This window comes from Anoplolepis gracilipes, chromosome 3 (genome assembly GCF_047496725.1).
Source record: "Anoplolepis gracilipes chromosome 3, ASM4749672v1, whole genome shotgun sequence".
Classification (NCBI taxonomy): domain Eukaryota; kingdom Metazoa; phylum Arthropoda; class Insecta; order Hymenoptera; family Formicidae; genus Anoplolepis; species Anoplolepis gracilipes.
In genome coordinates, this window is record NC_132972.1 from 772,311 (window position 1) to 793,932 (window position 21,622).

Here is a 21,622-nt window from a genome sequence, read left to right on the forward strand (position 1 = left end):
TTTCTTTTCGCGTACTTTTTATGTACTTGAACTGTTCATTTAATGTTCCTACTTATTAAACACTATATACAGTTTTACATATCTGAAATAAATATTCAATATCATAATATTACATGTACTTACAAAATAGGCTTCTAACTTTATCATATAATGTCAACTGCACCACGTCTTATCCAATTCACATTTTCCTTGGTACCATCTGATGAGTAATTGATTTCTCAGAGTGTAGTTTTTTAGCACCATGTCCTTTGTCTGCAAACAGATACATTTTTAGTTAAAAGTAAAATTACATGAAAAAAAAAACAACATTCTTTCACGACTTACAATTGAAGGCGGGAAGATTCTTAGAAAATCCATCTGATTATGGTGTTCAAGATAACTCTGTGACAAAATAAGTTTAGTTTCTAGTGTATAGCACGGTCTACACAATTGGCACTCTATGCGAAAGCAGTCCTCGCATTCCTTACAGAGTTCTGGTAGTACTACAATGTTTTTGTTTGCTACCTCCATTTCTTCTTCTGCTTTATTTCTGCAACATTGATATAATGCCAATAATTTAAATATCTTTTATGTGAATAATTCTACTCTATATTTTTAGGTACTTAATTTCAAAGCACAAAACTTCTGCGCGTGTAAACCTCGATGTGCTATACTTGCCTAATCTTCAAGGATCCTCTTCTGATCCTCTTGCCGATACCGATCAGCGCAAACGTATTGAATATGACTTGCTCGTAGAGCAATTGGTTCGGTGGATAATGCGCAGAAGACAAATTCGGCGACATGTTCGCCTCCATCATGTAGACATTCAGATCCTCGTCAAGAGCCAGATCGAATCTCACGAGCTCGAAGAAATTTCTACCATTACCAAACCGTCTGGAAACTTCTCTGATTTGCGTCTCCTTCATCAAGACGACTTCCCGGATAGCGTCGTACGCTCGCTCCCACATCTCGGTCGGATTCTTTCCATGCTCTCTTACATACGCGTCGAACGAGTCTTTCATCGAAAATCCAAACTCGGTATAGTATCTCTTCAAGGATGGCACATTCCAGATCGGTAGATAATCGTCGCCAACCACGTACTTGTCTAAGACTTCCGGATCGAAAGGATAATATTTCACCGGACAAAAGCGGAATAGCACGTCGCCCTTGTAAGCATATAGTCGCAGTGGATCTACGGACGTGATTACAACGTATACGCCAATATCGAACTTGTAGCCATCCACGAGGAACGGTCGCTCGATAAACTCTTGGATGAACGTGCCATCAGTGAAGTTTGCGTCATCGGTGCCACGAATGCGGATGCCCCGATGATCGTTCGATTTCTGTACAAATAGCTTCGTAGGATTTGACTTTACGTAATCGAGGAAGGCTTGCTGGTCCTCGGGTATCTTGAACGCCACTGGTATATATCGTCCACCGCGCGACGTCGACAGATCCACCTTGTTTGTGATGTATCCGCAACCAGGGAAATGGTTGACTCGCTGATGCTCCCGCAGTTTACCTAAACTCGTGGACAGCACACGAAACGGATAATCATGGGCCCATAATAAGTCCCAATCGGACTTATTATTGCTCTTTTGGAAACCGAGTCGTTGGAGAACCGCGTATACGTGCTTCAAATAACCGGTATCGTTACTTTTGGCATAGATCCAGAATTTAGGTCGATCCTCGTTTATTATCACTGGTCTTTCAAATAGATTCTTCGAGTATATTTGATAGGTAAAAGATATACCGTAAAGGATTAACGGGCCCGCTATAGAAGATAGAATAATCTTTAGAACTGTCTTCATCTTCAAACTCATGATTTGTCTTTTTATAATACATCGAACTTCCTGTAACAGTGTTGTAGGTCATTATGATTTTTTAAAATCTGATTAAAGATGAATGGATAACACAAAATGAGAAATGGAATTAAATATTATATATTTATCCTGTTAGATATGTATCTTAAATGAACAGAATTAATTAAGCTTCAATTAATTGATTAGATTTCATTTCAAATGCGTTAAATTATTGTGTTGCTTATTCTAATGTTCGTCATAGTAATGAAAATAACTTTTAAATACTTTTTTATACATTTTATACCTTTTTATTCTCCTTTCTATCGTGCGTCTTTTCGTCTGACATAGTAAAATTTTGATTTGAACGTGACTAGAGTTGACTCAACAGTAAGAACCTGCAGTAAGTTTACTTTCGAGCACAATGAAGAGCGTCATGTGAAAGTACCGTTGTAACTTATCCCCGCTTCATCGACGCCTTCCACGTGGGATAGAACTGTCTCGCAGTCGCTGCGAAGAGAACCGGTTTCTCTTTGCATGACTGTAAGCTACGACATCACGGATTACGACATTCATAATTGCCGACAGAAATAAACATATATATATATATATATATAATAAAAAACTTTTCTAATATAACAATGTCAATTGTAAAATAATATAGAGAATTGCAAAATACATGTGGATGAATATATAATTAGCAAATTATTTTCAATTGTAATTTAATTTTGATTATATAATTAATTTTCAATAAGTATATATATTATTCTATAATCTTTTTTTTATTATAATTATTAAAAGTCTCATCATTTTTTGCAAATTTTTATCATTATATATCTTTGCAATTAAATCTTAAATTAAAATTTTGATACAGTAAACTCTATCTGAAATTAAAACTGAAGAATGTAGTTTTGGTAATATTTTTAACTTCAAAAAGTTTAGTTTGCGAAGAGCGCCTTTTGTTCAATCGCTTATAATAACTCGGAAATATTTGATTTTTTTAACTGATTTGAATTTTTTTAATACAAATATAAATTTTTCGAAAATCGTAATGCATATATTATATTGATTTCAAATGTTTAAAGTTATCATGTCTGTCTGATTTATTGTATTTCTTGATCTCATGTTTCTTGTATTTTTTAAATATTTTGAAATTTCGAAAATAAAATGTGTACATTATTAATTAGTACATATGTTTGATCTCTCTACAATAAAATTTTAATAAATTTTTTTGTTAGATAAGTAATGATATACAAGCATTTCACATTTTCTAACAAACATAATTACATAAATAATAACATTTAAAAAATTTATGTACACTCAAAAAAGCTCCGTATATATTCAAACACGAGTTGCAAGAAAGAGTAGACACGTGACCTGTGTCACGTGATCATTTATAGTTATCAGAGGAAAGCGCCGCATGGTGGAAGGTGGAGGTTCTTTACGTCTGCCGACTCGTTCTGAGCAGTTCTAAGAGTGTGAGAGGACGATAAATAACACGTGCAAATATGGGTTTCCAGAATATTTGGTACTCTCATCCGCGAAAATATGGTCAAGGATCAAGATCCTGGTCAGTATAATGTTTTTTTCGTTTTATTCGCTTCTATTAACGATTAATTTATATGGCACATAACAGTCGAGCCACCGCATGGTGATCACAAAAATATCATGTAATATTAGTCATCAAAATTTCACTTAAAGTGACAAATTTGATAGACTAATTAAAATTCGAAATAATTTTAATATATTTACATGTCGATATTAATTATCAATATTGTTTTTATGAGAATATGTCTGTGAATATGTATGCTAACCTCAAAAGTATCGTGTAATGAAAATATATTCTAAGAATAAATCGTACTGACAATAAGGTTATTTTACTAAATATTCTATCCGTTTTTACATAAGTTTTCTAAACATTTTTTCCTCTCTTTTTACCTTTAAGTTTAGAAAATGCAGTTAATTGAAAATATTAATATCATATATATTTATGCGTGTTTGTTAGATATGAGTGTACATAAATTGTTCTAAATGAAATTGATTTCATTACAGCCGTGCCTGTGCGAATAGACATGGGCTTATTCGCAAATATGGCCTGAACATTTGCCGACAGTGTTTTAGGGAATATGCCGCTGATATTGGTTTTAAGAAGGTAAATATCTGTTGATATTTTTAATACATTATAACATATTTTTAATATATATATGTACATTATAAGTAGAAAAAAAATAATGCAGTTAAATAATATCTTTCTTTTGTTTTACAGCTGGATTAAATACAACATAGAACTAATTCAAGCAATTCAACTAATTGTATCTATGATTTCATGACATCAGCACCAATATTTTGGAATAACATTGACAATTGAAAACAAATACAATGATATATTGTAATAAATGGTAGATCCGACACTTACCATGCAATGCTTTTAAAATAAACACATTTATGTTCTTATAATCCTGTATTTTGTTGCACATTTTATTTAAATCCTTTTAAATAAATATATAATTTTATTTGTTTTTATTACATGTGCAATTTATATGAAAAGCAATTTATCATTTTTAAATAGTACAATATATAATCATTGTTATATATAAATAAGTCTTATAAGAAACTATATATATATATATATATATATAAACAATTTATTATACATATATATATAATATACATAATTTATCAATAAATAGTTTATGCAAAGTTGATATAGAAATTATACTCTTCGGAATTTTGTATTTTTTTTAATTTAAGCATTTCTTTCAAAAAATAAAATTAACTTCAAAATCTTGCTAAAAAACGAAATTGCAAAAAAAAAGATCAATTTTACATTTACATTCGCAACTGCACGCATCCAAAAAAAAGGAGAAAAAAATATTGGCAGCACTGCAGCGATGGCGGAAATTCGCATATAGGTTACGTTTGACGCGGCAGTGACATCGTGCGTGTCCCTTGTCAAAAAAATAACGCGTATCAATTACGACACATGGAGAGAACAATGTCGGAACAGGCAGCGTTGCAAACACAAACAGAAACTATCTCCGAGGTGGATGTCACCGACTCCGGATCGCAGGTATGTATATTCGTTACGTCCCCATTTGTAATTACGTTACATTTATTACTCGGTCGACACGATAAGCGGGGATGAAGAAGAATTGTCAGTGATGTTATTCACAGAAAGTGCAAATAATTGTTCTTCTTATCGCTTGTCGTAATTCAATATCCCCTCCAACGTACGATTCTATTTACATCGTTGAATTGTGATTTTTAATAATCGTAAAACGCATTGTACTCTTTTTCACTACGATATACCTGTTAAAATCTTTACACAACGACAAGGTTATACAAATTATTTCTACCTTTGTCCTTTAAGTTTCAATGATGATGATGCGTAACATATTTACGGCTTTCTTGCGAAAACGCGCAACGAGTGAGAAATTTGTAATAAGTGAATGCAATTTGAAAAAGTGCCAGCGTGAGTTTTGTCAAACGACCACCGAATGCGATCGCTCACCGTTGAAGGGAATACGAGTTCTGGATCTGACCCGGATCGTAGCCGGCCCTTACTGTACGATGGTCCTGGGAGACCTCGGTGCAGAGATCTTGAAGATCGAACGACCTGGCGGCGGAGATGAAGCGCGCAAATGGGGTCCGCCGTTCTTCGAAGGAACTCAAGAATCAACCTACTTTATGAGCGTAAACAGAAATAAGAAAAGCGTTTGCATCGACCTGAAGAGGGGTAAGGATATTATCTACGACCTGGCCCAGACATGCGACGTCTTGGTGGAAAATTACGTTCCAGGAAAGTTGAACAGTTTAGGCTTAGGATATGAAGACATAGCCAAGGTAGCGCCACATCTTATATATTGCTCGTTAACTGGCTATGGTTCTCAGGGACCTTACGCAAACAGACCTGGTTACGATGTTATCGCTGCTTCCCTAGGTGGACTTTTGCATATTACTGGCCTCAAAGATGGACCACCATGCAAGGTCGGTGTAGCAATGACAGATTTAGCAATGGGTTTATATGCTCATGGAGCGATTATGGCAGCTTTACTGCAAAGATCAAAAATCAATAAAGGGCAATGGATACAGTGTGATCTTTTATCAACTCAAATTGCAAGTTTGATTAATATTGCTTCGAATTATTTAAATGGAAATAAGGAAGCGACAAGGTGGGGATCTGAACATGAGAGCATAGTTCCTTACGAAGCTTTCCCGACCAAAGATGGATATATGACAGTGGGGGCAGGTAGTGATTTGCAATTTCAAGAATTAATTAAAAGACTACAACTACCAGAACTCATTAACAATGACAAATTTAAGAATAATATTGCTAGAGTTAAAAATAGAATGGAATTGCTTCAAATTCTTAGGGATGTATTTAAAAGGAAGACAAATAAAGAATGGTCTGCGATATTTGAAGGTGCTTCATTTCCTTATGGAGCAGTAAACACCATAAAAGAAGTAAATGAATCAATATCAAATAATTTACATCATTGTAAATTTCGCTCTCTTTGGCATATAATTTTCAGGTATTTGATGATCCCCATGTAAAATATACAAAATTGGTTCAAGAGTTAGAGCATCCAGTTACAGGCAAAGTGAAACTCGTTGGGCCACCTGTAACATATAGCTATGCTACCAACATAGTGAGATCGTCACCACCAATGTTGGGACAACATACATCAGAAGTTTTAAAAAATATATTAAAATATTCAGATGAGAAAATAGAAAATTTAATAGCACAGAAAATTGTGCAATAATTTATGAACATGTATTTAATTTTTTTATATGTAATTTCTTATATATAGCATTCAGATAACATTTCAATTTTATAATAATGGTTTAAGAAAACAACTTTGTTTTTTCTACACAACTTTTTATATGCCATTATATATATAGCATTTTCAGATAATATATAAAATTTACTTCTATAAAAAAATGTAAAACTAAAAAGTAGTTTAAAAAATGAACACTTTGTATCAAACTATCATTGATAATATCATATATTTAATGTTATATATGTTTTACATTGTATATATTTTTTAAAGATTTTAAAAATATAAGAATTTACAGTAAGAAGTGTATGTATATATAAATAATACAAATAATTATATGAAATATTTGTATATGTTAGACCAAACTTTATAATAAATATGTTTCGTTTAAAAACTCATGCTGACATGACGTGTCTCGTTGTTTGTGTTCATCTCAAATTTAATAACCATTGATTTTAACTAAGTGACATATTTAATTATTCCATCATTAAGTTCTACTTTTAAACATGTCCCATTGGATTCTTTCTTCTCTTTCTTAATTTACGTTTACACTTGAAAAGGACCACAACCATATGGTCGAAACGTCGTGAATAAATTGAATAATTTTGGCTAGTCAGGTCGTTTTAATTAACCCATCCTTTATAATAAATTTAAAAAAATAATAAATTTTATTTGAGTGTATTCTTTTATTCATTTTTATAATAAAAGTTTTTCAATTATTGTGCTTATTATGTTTTCTGTAATCACTATATGTAATTTAAAGTGTGATTGATTATTAGCTTTATTATATTAGTAAAATTTTCATAATTTTGTTTTAAAGGATGTACCCACTGTACGATTACGTTTACGAAAACCGAAATCGAACAAAAAGGTTCAGTGGACTAAAGGGACTGTTGATAATGAACATCTAAATAAGAAAAAATCAAAATGTAAGTATTTATTATTTCTATAAAACCATCTAAATTTAATAAAAGAAATAAAGGAATCCTAACAAACTTATTTGAGTATAAAACAAAATATATTTATATAGTCAGGAATCTAAATGTATTGATAATAATATACAAAAGAATAGAATTAGATATTGTTAAGTAACGGTAGCAGCGAACGTTTTGGTCCAATTTTTTAGACCTTCAGCACAAACGTTTGAATAATTAGCATTAAAAATTAAAATATATAAACACATAGGATGTAAAAATTATTTTTTTTTTAAATCAATTATTAAAACAAATTTTAAAATTTGATAAAAAATAAAATTACATGATCTTTTTTATTTGCAGGCTGTTGTATTTATGAAAGACCAAAAACTTTTGGTGAAAGTAGTTCCGAAGATAGTGATGATGAGTGTGAACATTGTCATGGACATAAGGATGCTCATAAGAAAGTCTTACCCAAAACTGGAAATGCTGCTCAAGATGGAATGTCATCTCATCCTGGTAACTTATTAATAATAAATTTAGTAGTAGCATTAGTGCATGCTTAATTAATATATTTGTATTTCATATTGTGTTTTGTTTGCTTACAGAACCAATTGCGACAGGTTCAACATAAGTATTATATTTATATACCTATTGACAATTTTGCTAAATGGAAAATAAATTCCTTTGTGCTGTTTGAAGTCAGTATCATACAGAAAAAAATGATGGACTGTAGGTAAGTTGATACATATAATAAGCAGAAAAATAAAATTAACACAATTTTTTTACTCATATTACTTTATCCTTTTAGGTATGCAAACTTTAAATATAATTTTGCACTAATATGTGTAGCATTTTTATTACAATGCTTTAACAATATCGCATGGAAGATTATGAAATGTCCAAATTCTTATAGATTGTATGTGATGTCATGAAAATAGTAAATCATTGAATATTCTCTAAAAAATAACAATCATCATTCCTTATATGTTTACATCCGAATTAATATTACTTATTTCATATGTACTATTTGCTATTTAATAGATATATATATATACATATATATATACATATATATACATATATATATATACATATATATACATATATATATACATATATATATATATATATACTATTTGCTATTCAATAGCTCTAGATTTTATCCTAAAAGAAAATATATATTACTTGTTAATCTGTGACTTTTATTAGCATTCCACATTTTATCATAACATATTGATTTACATATCTTATAATTGTTAAATCAAACGATCAATACAATCAAATTTGAAGTCACTTGTTATTACACAAGGAGATTGAACATATCTCAACATTTTATATTTATTTTTATGTAGGAGATTTATTATATTGTGTTTACAATTTTACAATGCATAACATACAAGCAAAAAATGAAATATTGTATGGGAAAAAAATATAAAAATGCACATTTATATCCATTCATTATTTTCTTTGTTTAGTACAAGTAGATTTATAAATATTTTCAAATATACAGAAAAAGATATAGAATAAATTAAAAAATTCAGTATTATAGATCGCATACATGTGCGATAAGATAACTTTGAAAAACTTAATATTTCCATTGCACTCCTCGTTGAGAATTTCAAATTTATAATTTTGTCAGAAAATAAATTTCTATAAGACTTAGAGTTCCACATAGGAATTATACAGATCAACTTTAAGCTTAAAAATATAATCTGGTATTAATTTTTAAATATAAATGATATAATTTTAAAATTTTTTACTAGATATTTCTTAATTTTGCATTATAACAATAGATAATATATTTCTTTGATATCCATTCTTTTAACAACATTCTTAGCAACTCTTTCAAATATGTAGTATCTGGTAAAATTCCAGATTATATTACATTATTAATTTGAAGAAATAAAAAGTCTGCACATACATTTGTGTGCATAGATCCAAAATAATCAAAAAATAGATTGATTATTTGTGCTTTTATACAATAGTATTTTGGACGATTTTGTATAGTAGAATACCAACTTAAGTGCAGAATATATCCCTAAAGTTCTTGTAAAAATAAATGTTTTAAATTGGAAATTTAATAGTTTTTAGTCAGTCAATATTATTACTGCTTCTCTGAAACCTTCGTCTTTTTCGAACCTCCATTCCTCTACGATAGGAATTTTCATCTAAACCTAAATTCTTTACCATAGCCCGACTCCGCCATATTTTAACTGTATAATCATCACTGGTTGTAACTAACATTTCAGGATCACGTGGATTAAAAGCCACGGAATTAACTACATCCGTATGAGGAAATTTTGCTAAACAAATTCCATAGTGTCTATCCCACAAGTAACCATGCTTGTCTTCAGCACCACTGTAAACAGAGATATTTAATAATTGAATATTTTCTATACATTTAAAATTTTTTAAATAAGTTAATTGATGAATTGTGTAAATACGATCAAATTACTTTACCTTGCTACATATTCATTACATACATCCAAAAATATAAAGAAACATTCGTTATTAGGCGTATATGCCTTGTGTGCTCTTAACATTGTACCAACTTGTTTTAATGTTACCAAGTCAATCACATGTATATCAATTTCTTGTGCTATTGGTGGTGGTTGTAAAGGATTAGTAATAACGTAACCCTTTGGCCACGGCCTTGTATTTACATAAAGATATCTGTATAAAAACATATATATATTCCTCAAATATATCATCTTACATATGACATTGATATAATTAACCTGTGATCAGGAGAAAGTCCCATTCCAATGATATGACCATGAAGATCAATCAAATGATCTATCTTATCGAATTTATCAGCGACAGCTTCGTAATTTAACCAATCTTCCACCGATGGCGTATTCTGTCTTTCTCGTTCTCTTTCTCGCTGAGCTATTCTTTCGCGTAGCGATGGTCCTGGATCCAATCTTCTTGGAAAAGTGACTAATTTAATTCTCTTAAAACCAACTTTATGCGGAGTATATGTCTTTGAGCCAGTTGTAAATATAAGAAACTTCTCGGGATTATTGGCTAACTCGTCGGTATCACATTCTTCAGTTATCGAAGATTCTGTAAACCCATTTTATATCATATCCTATATAATAATTATAACATTTTCTACTACATTACGCGCGTATAGTTTTCTACCTCCAGATTCGCTCTCCTCCTCCCACAATGGATTCTCACTTTCGCTGTCACTTTCGTGCGCTTTTCTCTGCATCTCAACTTGCCTATATTCCTGGTTGTACTGTATAGGACTAGCATATTCAAAACCATCACCAAGTTTTCTCCAATTCGAAAATCCACCTTCTAATTTACTATATCTAGTGTATATGTATATTACATAAATGTTAATTATGTAATCGGAAAGTTATTACATACGATAAAGAGGAATGAAAATTTATACTGTAATCTTGATGATGCATGATGTAACACTTCTGGTTCTTCCTGCTGTTGCGAGCTACTAGGTTCGTTCGAAGGTGACAACAAATCTTTGTGACTTGGCGGATTTCCTTTTTCTTCCTTTGTATTTGAGGAGGATGGCTGACTTTGTTGTTCCGTAGTTTCAGCTGGTGCAGGCGCTAAACAATTTGCAACCATAATTGCTCTAATTGAAGAAGCATTTCCATTGTAGAATCTGAAAATTATTAAGAATGTGTGAAAAAAAAATTTATTTTGCAAAAACACCTGTTTATGTGCTTTATTAAGATTATTAAAGATTGAGAAGACATGTTAAATTGTGACTTTACCTAAAAAGCTGTGTCATAATGGGCACATGTTCACTAGCTGATTCTTGATTTGCCTTATTAAGCCAAACTACACTAGTACTGACCAAATGCGCCAACCAATGCAGATTTCCACTCAAAAGGTAACGCTCGCTGTACCATGTACCAAATATGTCGTACGGCTTATTCACTACTCTACATTGAAGGTCAAAGCCAGCTATAGATAAAACACAAAACATACATAAATACTTGAGAATTGATTTAAAAAAAAATCGTTTCTTGTTTCCTTTTCTCTCTTTTTAAGATTTATCAATTTATAATTTTCAATCAATTAATAATCTTTTTTAGAATACATTTTATTTACTTACGTGCTACTTTAAACACTGCTATTTCTCCTGAAGTACTATGAGGTGTACCAAAATGTACACCAGAGACGAGAAGTAAAGTATCTGTACAATTAAATTGCGAAAATTGTGTATACTTCCAACTAAATGTTTTCATATCGTGCAAATATTTTATAGTAACAGGATATTGACTTTGCCATACCTGAAATAATAGCATGTTTGTGACGCTTGATAGTTTATGCAAAAAAGAGGAAATATAAATATGGATATTAGGAGAGAGGAACTTACAAGAATGTATCCATCTTTTGAACAGGTTGCAAACATTTTGCCATTGTGGGAAAAGCTCACATGTAAAACTTGATGCGAATGCTCTTTGAGAACTTCAGTTTCTATCAGTGGAGTATGATATGCCAACCGTTTGAATTCTTCCAACCAAGAAGTTTTCCCTAGACAGAGAAGAGAGAGAAAAAAAGATAATTATTAATAATTATTAATATTTTATTAATCAAGAAAAATATAAACATTAACATATTAATATAAATATGTGTATGTATACATACATAAATTAATCAGTGTAACTGTAAAAGATTGTTCTCTTTCTTCTATACATTAAAATTGAATTTGTATTTATTAAGTATTATGTTTCAAGATGTATTTATTAAGTATTATGTTTCAAAATTACATATATATTTTATTACTAATAATAAAGACATCTTATATAAGCTCTTATAGAGATAATATAGAGATATGTAGAGATAATATAGAAAGATGAAACAGTGAAAATTGTTATCAATTTTTATTGATTGTGAGAGTATATATAAAAATCTTCAAAAATTTATAATTTATAATTATACAAATTTTGTAATTTTAATCTTCAATAATTTATTTATAAAACTCGTTTAATCTCAATTAAAATGTATTACATCTATACTTATAAACATAAATACTTTTTTATCATTACATCTTTTAATCTTATTATTTCCTCCACTTATCAAATCATACATCAAAAATTTATATTTTTTTATCTATCTCATACATGTCATGACGAAGTATATTATTTTCAATCGCATATAAAAATATGATGACGTTGAAAGTGCTGTTATGAAAGTGTTGATATATGACGAGACATACCTGGCACAATGCCGACGTCCGGATCTATCTTGTATGTCCGATAAAATAAATATTTCCACAGGAATTCGTCACGCGATACCCTGTGCCACGATCTGCATACCTCACCCGCGATCGTCAGCTCCTTCGGTGTCAGGTACTGGAAGATGCTCAAAAGAATCGAGTCTGGCATATAATACCAATTAACGTCGCCCTCGCTTTGCTGTGACAAGCACTCGCTATCCGACTCACTGACATCCTCATCAGCTGTCTGACAGTTCTGCGCGATGTCCTCGACGCCGTCCATTGTCAAAATGCGGCGGTTTATTTACTGGAACAGCTGATACCTGTCAGTGACTGTGCAGTCACTATGCCGAGGATACACGAACTCGACCGAGGTTAGAATCTCGCCGCGAGCGCAGTCTTTGCGGTCGAGTACATCACGACGTAGCACATAATATCACGCACGATATAACATACGTAAATATGTATAGCATTCCGAAAACGCGGCACGTGCGCTTGCAGCGTGGATCATGGATGTAAGTACAGCAGGTATCATTGATGCCTTCACTTCCGATGCACTGTGTCTTGATATTTATTCATCATAATTATTGAAAGATCAAAAATTACATTTTTATCGATTTAATAATAATAATATTATTCATTTCTTATTTTTATGTATGTTTGACATCTGTCAAATTCTGCCAGACACAACTTCTAACCCAAACCAGTACTGTTAGATAGGCTATCTTTTTCGCATATTCACATGAGCTGCATTGAAGAATGTAATATCAATGAAGTAGTTATTTTTTATGAAATGACTCTTTATAGTCCCTGTTTAATTGTTTTCAAAAATTTTAAATTTTTTGAAAAATTAATGAAAAGCATAAAATAAAAAAATAATATGCACAAATTCTATTCAATTATTTATTTACGTAATTATTTAGCTTGTCTCATTCTACGAGAGATTTCGCTAAAACTGACAATGAGAAATGAGATGCCCATAACATATATATGATACGTAACTGTAAACGTCATCGTTACATAAGTTGAGAAAAGGAACCTGTCTACACTCGAATCGGACGTTGTTTGATCTAGAAATGCCTTCTTTGTTGAATGCTTTGAATTTCTGTCAATTTAGGAATATGATACGTATTCAGTATTTTTTGTAATTATAGTATCACGTTGAATGAAAATACTTAATCCAGAAATGGAAGGCAAATGTAATGAATTTATATATATGGCGATTTCTATCACAAAGGTGAAGAATGATTGGTTATACCATGTTGTTATCAACTTTCGAATGACTAAACGTGATTGGTGATTTTAGCAACAATATGGCTGACATGCAGGCAACCGGCAACCTTGGTTATATTTTGCCATGGTCTTTCTAACCTAGTTTAAAATACTTTTGAGTATTATTACCAAAAGTTTTACTCGGAGATTTCAAATATTATTTGTCTATAATTTTGTTGTTAAATATTAATAATAATTTATAAGTTATCAATATTTGGTCGTACAGAGTACAATGTTTGCAGAAAAAACTTGGTAAGAATATAATTATAAGTTTCATACATGATTATGTAAAAAAATATAAAAATGTATACATATTTCAGAATTGTATAGAGTATAATTACACAAATTATATATATGCATATAGCTTACATATATAACAAGAAATTTTGAATTATTATAATATTGAAAAATAAGGAAAATATTTTTATACTTATAGAAAATAAAATGCTCAAGAAATATAAACATTTATCTATCTATTGAAATTTGTTGAGTAAGCTCTTTATAATAACACAGGAAGAAAAATTGTTTCAAAATGTTTGGTTTAATTTGGAAGCATCCTATTGTATTTAAAGCTGTATTAATTGAAGCACAATCTATTCATGGGATGATGCAAAGATGTTTTAAATATGATAAAAATATATTTTCATCAACATCAATGGTTAGAACATTTCTGACAAGAAGCATGAGGTAAAATGTAGTTAAACATTTTAAAATTAAAATATATTTTATAAAGATAATATATATTTAATAATGTTTTATTTAGCCATTGTTCTTATATATTAGTACAATTAAAATTTTTATAAATATATACAGAATGTTTTCAAATTATTGTTATTTTTTTAATTGCAAATGGAAAAATTTTATTTAAAAAGTTCAATATTGTATCAATATATACTGATATATTCAGAAATATGATTTTAGCTTTAAATTGTATAGATATGTAGATAACAATAATTTCAAGATATTTTGTGTATTTAAAATAAAATTATGAAAAATAGCAGTAAATTTTATTATCTTATAAAATAATAATTAAATAAATTATAAAAACACACAGATTATCTGGTGGATCATTGCAATCAGCAAATTTTCTTAAACCTAACAAATTGCCACAAAATTTATTAATAAGACGTCAGCAAAAATTAAACTGGAATGTTAATACAAATGTACAGAATAATGTAATTTTATACAAGAATGAAAATGATAGATATTTTCGATATGTAAAAATTTTTGCAATTGGACAATTATTTGGTTGGTCAGTGTTGGCTGCCTATACTTATATGCCAGCTTTCTTTGATATATTCAGAGCTGATATAAATTCTAAGGAATTTATAAAGAAACACATATTGCAACTTTCTCTGTTTACTTTCTCAATTTTTGCAGGTGAGACATATTTTTTGCCTTTTGTATAGTCAAAATAGTACTCTTATATGTGTATGTAAGACTTAATAAATAAGATTTGAAATATTTCTTATTTTACATGCAATTTTTTGTGTATTTTTTATAAAAAATTAAAGCAGCAGATAAATTTTTACTCTGTCTTTTCTAGAATGTATTTGTATTTGTTTTGTAGGTCCTGCCACATTTGCTTTTATGTATGCTCTATGTTCTCGTAACATCAAGTACATTATCTTAAATAAAGGTGGTAAAACACTTTCACTTTTTACTTATCACATGTGGAAAAGAAAAGCTAACATAAATTTACCAGTAGGAATGGTAAGAAAATAAACTGTATTATTTAAAATATACTATATTAATTTTTGACGTATTTATGATAATATTATAATATTATTATAACATTATAATAATATTATAAGCCTAGCGCTATGTAATATAAAATATTCTTATTTCTTAAAATATTTCTCATTTGAGATATTTTTTTAAAGGCAAAAGCTGTATCACATAGAACAGATTTGGGAGTATGTATACCACTTAAAATAAAAAACAGAGTTTTTTATTATCTTATTGATAAAAAAGGCATATTTGTGAATCCGAATCTTTTTGATTATACACTGGGATAATTACTTAATCTTATAATAATATTTTAACAAATACATTTTTGTTATATTGTATTAGAATTGTTATATTAAATAATAGTTATTATTATTTATATATAAATGTATTTTATGTATAAAATACACAAATATATACTTTTAATACAATAAATGTGATCAATTATTTTAGAATATCATTATAGATGTAAACATCGAATGTTAAATTACTATATATTAGTACTAAAGAATAAGTTATCTTTTTAAAGAAGTTATTTTTCTTACAGATTATTTATTAATTTATTTATATAAATTAGATTATTTATTCTAGATTATTTATTAATACAAAAAAAATAAATACAATTTATATTTTTTTCCGGAAAAGGAGAAAAGGTGTTAGTACAATATCTATATATACATATACAAAAACATAAGTAGTTTATTTTATTGCACAGGATTAGTTTTTTATTTATCATTGGCTTCCAAAATGTTTTATAGAATTAAGGGTTGGCAAAGTGATTGGTACTTCAATTAATAGTCAATACTATTTTTTATATTTTGATTAATATCTTTGACTTTGCCTGTCATAATACTTTCCTGAGTATTTGCTATATCGATCACTATAGCCATCGTCCTGATACTTGTCTTCCGCTTTATAATAAACTTCAGGTGCTGTAGAGCCAACACGACCTTGCCAGTAATGGGTCCAATATAAATCTTCTGGATTTATATCATGGGGATGTTTGGCATTTCTGAACACATGTACACAATACACGAGACTTCCAATTAATGTCAAAAATCCAAACACTAAAAATATTATTCCTAAGATCCTAAAAAAAGATAATTATAAAAATATACATATGTTTCTCCATATATGCTGTGTGCATACATATATAAAACATACATGATACATATGCAAATTGCACAACTTATGTACTATATATTTTCTATATTTTATTTATTAATAATTATTAAAAATATAAATTAATAAGTTTTTATAATTAAAAATTCATTTTTTATTAAAAACTGTTTTTTTATTTAGAAGCATAAAAGTGTGATTATATCTATCAATTTTAGTATAGAATCTTGCATATATGTAAATGGTGTGAAAATATAAAAATTTATGAAGTGCTCTTACCAAACGACTAATGGTTGGAAAAATTGTATGACGATAACAAAGCCTAGAGTAACCAGGATCAAACCGAGATTAAGAAGTAACATGAGGCAACAGACACCCTTAGTGTTTGGACAGAATGGATTAGGGGTTGACATAGTTTCCACAACTATACCCCCTTTCCGTGATGTACGAGTTTTCACTGTTGAAGTACCCGACCTGCCTGAACCATAGCTGTAGTGACTAGGCGCTCTATGATCCAATCTGGAGCTTGGTGCTAGACTATGGCGTGATATCCGACTGTTTGTAACAAGATACATTTTACAATATATTTTATATTGTTAATACATATATCTTAAGTTATATAATATTGTATCTTAATAGATTATATATATTAACAACCTTATATCAGAAGTTGCTCTATATGCAGCGCTGGTAACATATATATCTGAACCATTGTCACAAATGCTACCATGCGAGGCACTTTTGCTAAGCGGATTTAAACTATGTTTCGAAGATCCAGATAATACTGAATCTCGAGTATTGTGCGCGCTTCTGGATCTTCTATCTTCTCTGTCATATCTGTCCGCATGATTTGTTTTTATTGGTTTTACCTGGAAGAAATTTGAAAATATAGAGATAAAATATAAATGTAAAATCACAAATGTAATATTCAAAAAGATATTTTTATCACAAGTATATTACCATGGTAGTATGTTCATTGGCAACAATATATTCAGACACGGTGCGATCTGAAGGAGCTCTATGGCTCTCTTCACCATCTGTAATGTAATCACGATTTGTGCTAATGTGATAACCAGCATATCTGGAAGTATTATGCATTTTGGAATCTCTATATCAATGCACTCTCTCACGCAAGAATATTAAAGATAAATATATAATTGATCAGTAACATTTGCGCTTAGAACTCATCTAAAACAGAAATAAATTTATTTATTAATAAATTATTAATTTGCAGTTATTCGCAATAAGAAATAAAATATTATGCTTATAGAACATGCAATAATATATGATAACACATATTATTAATGCTGCACCCATAACAAAGATATTTTATAATGTTACTATAAAAGGAATAAGAATTGTATATTCAAGTTTTCAAAAATTTTTTTCTCTATTTTCGATTTTATTATTTAGCAATGCTTGATTTAACAAATTTTATTGGATTTACATTTTATTTAAAAATGCTGAGATATAATCATTAGCCTCTATAAAAAATCACAATTAAATACAAATTTTTATGATTAGAGGTGTGGCATATATTCCTTTAAGTATAATATATGCCTGCGTTTATTGATTGCAAAACATTGCATTATGATTGGATTGTCTCTCGATCGTAGGCAGTGCCAATAACGCGAATGTACATCGTGTTGGGCAAATCCTTATTTAGTACGGTGATGTCATTTGGCAAGGACATGTGCAACGTCTTCGATCGACAATGAGGTGCGACAATACCCTTCGCCTCCGATCATTCCCCCGCGATTTTTTTAAGATAATACTTTATCAATCATTTCACAATAAATTGTCACATTTTGCATAATTGCATCTTTGAACAGTGTACATATTTTATCGAGTCACTCTTGATTTTTTATCATAAAAAAAGTCACAATTTCATTTTTAAAAATAAGTAACTAAAATTGATTATAATAATGTTTAACATGTTACAATTATTTAATAACAACGATTTAATCAAATTTGATATCGTATTTTATTCAGAAATGTTTGAAGTAAAAAAATTAAATGCCCAGACAGCACGAAATATTTATAATAATTATTTAAATATTTTGTAAATATTTATTAAAATATTTTTAAGATTTTAGATTGAATAGATCATAAATATCCTATAAGCAAATATTTGAGAAATATTTACCATAAATATCCTATAAGCAAATATTTGAGAAATATTTATGAAATATTACTATATTTATTTTTTACTTATCATAAATATTAAAATAATATTTAATCTACATTTTAAAAATATATCGAATAAAGATTCTTATAAAATATGTATAAAATAAATATAAAATATAATATATTTCAAAAAAATATATTTTTATAAATATTTATATAGATATATTTATCATAATAAATATATTATGTGCTGTCTGGGTATTAAATATTAAAATGAACTGCAAAAAATGTACATCTTTAAAATTAAATATACCTCATCTTCTAGATATCAATTTCAACGTTTTATTTATTTTTTTTTCTTTACAAAATTAATCAAATCCTCTTTAATTTGCCTATTATTTGTAACAAAAAGTATGTAATAGATGTGATGTTAATGCTTAATAGTCTGAAATGCTGAATGAATGTCTATTTATTCTTATCAACTAACCGGTTATTAAAATCCTGCTTTGCGCATTACTTTTAAATAAACTCGTACATTCTTTACACACAAGTATAGTATGGACAACAAAACGCGCAGGCGCTACAGATCCGATGCAACCTGTGCGCGCAATATTTCTCTCCTTAATACAGATCCCCGGAAAAAAAATGTCAATGGAAAAATATCGCGCCAAGCTATGCGTATGGCGTTGCGTGAAACATCGCATCAGAGATCACTGTAGATCTCATATCGAGCTCGTATTTACATCAGCTCTTAAGAAGAGACCGGTTGTTGTACCTTGTGTCTCATCCGTGCTTAGGAGAGATTATATCTTTCATGTATAGATCCTTATTCGCGGATAATTCCTCTTTTCGTGGAAACACGCTGGCCGAATCTGGATCGTCGCGACATATCGATCGCTCTCGGTTACACGAGATAGTATAGATATTCACCGCCTCTGGTCCATATATACCCTGTATATTTCTCTTCTTCTTGTGCGTACTTGTCTCCTCAAAATTGTTTATACGTATACACTTGTTGAAAGGACACTCGTGACTCGCGACGACGATTCCAGCGTCGTTCGCGCGGACCAGCAGCGTCGCACATCGCGTTCAGAGCCGATCTGTAAAATCGAGACAACAATCGTCGAGTCTTGTTCTCGCTCTCGTGTCCGCTCTTGTCTCGCTCGCGCCGCTGGAATCACTGGGACGGCTGCTGCTCCAACTGAGCGAAAGGCGCATTCATCGTAACGTACGGTTTTCCACCACGCTTCTGTAACACCTTTAAAAGGCGAGCTCAGGTGTATACTGCTTGGCGCAATTCTTACATTCTCCGCCCGCGATTGCTCTCGATTGTCCCGCCTGTCGCGATTTCTTCTCCCGCTCCTACACATAGAGATTAGATGAATTCAATAAGAAAAAACTGAATTGCAAAAGAGCTTTTATTTCAAAATGTTATTGTATAGAATTTTATTTCATTTTAAATGCGTAATACAAAATACACAGATTATGCTGGTAGAGATATTTTAATTCCAGCATAAATAAAATTTTATTTTTATTTATATAGTTAATATATTTTTTTTCTTTTATGTAGACATCTCATCAGACAGTACAAAGAGGTCAGTCAAAATATATTTTAAAAATGTCTTAAGGATAATAAATGATAAGACACATCTTAAATAATAAAAGTCGTTTCTAATTGTTTAGGTTTTTAAGAACATGTACTGTCTGAAATGTTTATCTTTTGAAAAGTACATCCCCAGTCTTTAAAGTACTAAAATATAGAATGAGATAAAAAAAATAATTAGAGCATTTCTGCATAAATTAATATATTAATTATATAATGTTACCAACTATTTTGTTTTTGTTTTTGAAAAAAATAAGAATTTTAATATTCTTTCTACATATATGATAACTGATTTAATTGAAAGATAATATAATACAATATAATATATAAATAAATATATAATAGATTTAAATTAAAAAATTTGGAAATTTGCAAAATTAGAAAATCGGTTTTATTATTAAAGAGACACAAAATTGTATAATATAACATAGATTTAATTAGAAATTTTTTTTTAGTTGGAACTATATATTGTATAACTGTATCCAAGAATAAAAAATCGATCCATAATGTTAGGAATAGTTAAATAAAATATTACGATGAATATGTGTGTGAAGTACGACTTCTTGAAAAAAAAGACCTATATATAATCATATATATAATTATTTAGAATTATATATGAAGTATATGTTCACAAATTTATAAGATATAATTATTATTGTGTTTCCCTTTCTTTAATGTAAAACCTAATTTTGGAAATTAAAAATCTAGAAAATGAATCTCTAACAATATATTAAAGAAAATATTTTTTTTTAAACATTTAAGATTGCGGAAAATTATTAAATTATGACTATTTTATCATATTCTTTTATATTTGAATAAATTTTTATGATTCAATTTTCATCAAAAATTCATTATTATTTTGACATTTCCGGTATATTATTTAAAGGTCACCTGTGGTCATTTTCGATTATCGTGTTTAGATATTCATCCATGATGACTGTTAAATAATCCAACTTGTTTATTAATTTTTTTTAAATAAATATATATATTATATATATATATATATACACAAGTTATTTATTTTTCGGATTTTTGATGGGTCATAATGCACAAATATCTAGATGCGCAACTGCAAATGCTTAAGAAATACTCTAGAAGCTAAG

The 21,622-nt window shown here is 29.4% G+C and overlaps 7 protein-coding genes across 10 annotated transcripts; 4 read left to right on the forward strand and 3 right to left on the reverse strand.

Annotated features, from left to right (window-relative positions):
- Positions 1–46: 46 nt before the first annotated feature.
- On the reverse strand, positions 47–4,696 carry Ttll15 (tubulin tyrosine ligase-like 15). Its single transcript, XM_072887615.1, has 5 exons — positions 4,612–4,696; positions 2,086–2,326; positions 658–1,832; positions 325–529; positions 47–252 (listed from the first exon to the last, which is right to left on the reverse strand). Exons 2-5 carry the CDS (start codon positions 2,125–2,127, stop codon positions 154–156), a joined length of 1,521 nt encoding a protein of 506 aa, XP_072743716.1. The 5' UTR covers positions 2,128–2,326; positions 4,612–4,696; the 3' UTR covers positions 47–153.
- Rps29 (ribosomal protein S29) lies at positions 3,196–4,235 on the forward strand. Of its 2 annotated transcripts, XM_072888247.1 has the most exons (3): positions 3,196–3,348; positions 3,831–3,930; positions 4,045–4,235. In XM_072888247.1, the coding sequence occupies exons 1-3, from the start codon at positions 3,287–3,289 to the stop codon at positions 4,051–4,053; spliced, it is 171 nt and encodes a 56-aa protein (XP_072744348.1). In that variant the 5' UTR covers positions 3,196–3,286; the 3' UTR covers positions 4,054–4,235. The 2 variants fall into 2 exon arrangements, with proteins under 2 accessions (XP_072744348.1, XP_072744347.1); XM_072888246.1 differs by lacking the exon at positions 4,045–4,235 and having other exon boundaries at positions 3,831–3,945.
- An 18-nt stretch (positions 4,697–4,714) lies between the features above and the next one.
- LOC140663452 (E3 ubiquitin-protein ligase PPP1R11-like) lies at positions 4,715–14,195 on the forward strand. Of its 2 annotated transcripts, XM_072887625.1 has the most exons (6): positions 4,715–4,848; positions 7,377–7,485; positions 7,834–7,989; positions 8,079–8,206; positions 11,853–13,907; positions 13,977–14,195. In XM_072887625.1, the coding sequence occupies exons 1-4, from the start codon at positions 4,762–4,764 to the stop codon at positions 8,102–8,104; spliced, it is 378 nt and encodes a 125-aa protein (XP_072743726.1). In that variant the 5' UTR covers positions 4,715–4,761; the 3' UTR covers positions 8,105–8,206; positions 11,853–13,907; positions 13,977–14,195. The 2 variants fall into 2 exon arrangements, with proteins under 2 accessions (XP_072743726.1, XP_072743727.1); XM_072887626.1 differs by lacking the exons at positions 11,853–13,907; positions 13,977–14,195 and adding an exon at positions 8,282–8,485.
- On the forward strand, positions 4,926–6,577 carry LOC140663447 (succinyl-CoA:glutarate CoA-transferase). The gene is made up of 2 exons (XM_072887618.1): positions 4,926–6,242; positions 6,311–6,577. The coding sequence occupies exons 1-2, from the start codon at positions 5,154–5,156 to the stop codon at positions 6,539–6,541; spliced, it is 1,320 nt and encodes a 439-aa protein (XP_072743719.1). The 5' UTR covers positions 4,926–5,153; the 3' UTR covers positions 6,542–6,577.
- Fbw5 (F-box and WD repeat domain containing 5) lies at positions 9,013–12,953 on the reverse strand. Its single transcript, XM_072887614.1, has 9 exons — positions 12,671–12,953; positions 11,828–11,985; positions 11,564–11,741; positions 11,220–11,412; positions 10,877–11,107; positions 10,618–10,793; positions 10,212–10,539; positions 9,934–10,146; positions 9,013–9,832 (listed from the first exon to the last, which is right to left on the reverse strand). Exons 1-9 carry the CDS (start codon positions 12,951–12,953, stop codon positions 9,565–9,567), a joined length of 2,028 nt encoding a protein of 675 aa, XP_072743715.1. The 3' UTR covers positions 9,013–9,564.
- LOC140663449 (transmembrane protein 223) lies at positions 14,065–15,978 on the forward strand. Its single transcript, XM_072887623.1, has 5 exons — positions 14,065–14,194; positions 14,456–14,629; positions 14,997–15,322; positions 15,513–15,655; positions 15,826–15,978. The coding sequence occupies exons 1-5, from the start codon at positions 14,175–14,177 to the stop codon at positions 15,958–15,960; spliced, it is 798 nt and encodes a 265-aa protein (XP_072743724.1). The 5' UTR covers positions 14,065–14,174; the 3' UTR covers positions 15,961–15,978.
- A 340-nt stretch (positions 15,979–16,318) lies between these two features.
- On the reverse strand, positions 16,319–20,245 carry LOC140664081 (uncharacterized). 2 transcript variants are annotated; one of them, XM_072888810.1, is made up of 5 exons: positions 19,404–20,245; positions 17,750–17,977; positions 17,447–17,658; positions 17,069–17,344; positions 16,319–16,760 (listed from the first exon to the last, which is right to left on the reverse strand). In XM_072888810.1, the coding sequence occupies exons 2-5, from the start codon at positions 17,885–17,887 to the stop codon at positions 16,493–16,495; spliced, it is 894 nt and encodes a 297-aa protein (XP_072744911.1). In that variant the 5' UTR covers positions 17,888–17,977; positions 19,404–20,245; the 3' UTR covers positions 16,319–16,492. The 2 variants fall into 2 exon arrangements, with proteins under 2 accessions (XP_072744911.1, XP_072744910.1); XM_072888809.1 differs by having other exon boundaries at positions 19,692–20,244.
- Positions 20,246–21,622: the final 1,377 nt, after the last annotated feature.

Coding starts and splice junctions, on each gene's coding strand:
- Ttll15 (XM_072887615.1), bottom strand. CDS start 2,127: ATGTCAGACGAAAAGACGCACGATAGAAAGGAGAATAAAAAG. Junction 1,833..2,085: donor ATAGAAAGGAGAATAAAAAG/GTATAAAATGTA, acceptor ACACTGTTACAG/GAAGTTCGATGTATTATAAA. Junction 530..657: donor AGAGGATCCTTGAAGATTAG/GCAAGTATAGCA, acceptor TCAATGTTGCAG/AAATAAAGCAGAAGAAGAAA.
- Rps29 (XM_072888246.1), top strand. CDS start 3,287: ATGGGTTTCCAGAATATTTGGTACTCTCATCCGCGAAAATATGGTCAA. Junction 3,349..3,830: donor GGTCAAGGATCAAGATCCTG/GTCAGTATAATG, acceptor ATTTCATTACAG/CCGTGCCTGTGCGAATAGAC.
- LOC140663452 (XM_072887625.1), top strand. CDS start 4,762: ATGGAGAGAACAATGTCGGAACAGGCAGCGTTGCAAACACAAACAGAA. Junction 4,849..7,376: donor TCACCGACTCCGGATCGCAG/GTATGTATATTC, acceptor TTTGTTTTAAAG/GATGTACCCACTGTACGATT. Junction 7,990..8,078: donor TGGAATGTCATCTCATCCTG/GTAACTTATTAA, acceptor GTTTGCTTACAG/AACCAATTGCGACAGGTTCA.
- LOC140663447 (XM_072887618.1), top strand. CDS start 5,154: ATGATGATGATGCGTAACATATTTACGGCTTTCTTGCGAAAACGCGCA. Junction 6,243..6,310: donor CAGTAAACACCATAAAAGAA/GTAAATGAATCA, acceptor TATAATTTTCAG/GTATTTGATGATCCCCATGT.
- Fbw5 (XM_072887614.1), bottom strand. CDS start 12,953: ATGGACGGCGTCGAGGACATCGCGCAGAACTGTCAGACAGCTGATGAG. Junction 11,742..11,827: donor CAAAAGATGGATACATTCTT/GTAAGTTCCTCT, acceptor CTATTATTTCAG/GTATGGCAAAGTCAATATCC. Junction 10,794..10,876: donor CATGCATCATCAAGATTACA/GTATAAATTTTC, acceptor CATATACACTAG/ATATAGTAAATTAGAAGGTG.
- LOC140663449 (XM_072887623.1), top strand. CDS start 14,175: ATGTTTGCAGAAAAAACTTG. Junction 14,195..14,455: donor ATGTTTGCAGAAAAAACTTG/GTAAGAATATAA, acceptor ATAATAACACAG/GAAGAAAAATTGTTTCAAAA. Junction 15,323..15,512: donor TACTTTCTCAATTTTTGCAG/GTGAGACATATT, acceptor TTTGTTTTGTAG/GTCCTGCCACATTTGCTTTT.
- LOC140664081 (XM_072888810.1), bottom strand. CDS start 17,887: ATGCATAATACTTCCAGATATGCTGGTTATCACATTAGCACAAATCGT. Junction 17,345..17,446: donor AGAGCAACTTCTGATATAAG/GTTGTTAATATA, acceptor TGTTACAAACAG/TCGGATATCACGCCATAGTC. Junction 16,761..17,068: donor TTCCAACCATTAGTCGTTTG/GTAAGAGCACTT, acceptor ATCTTTTTTTAG/GATCTTAGGAATAATATTTT.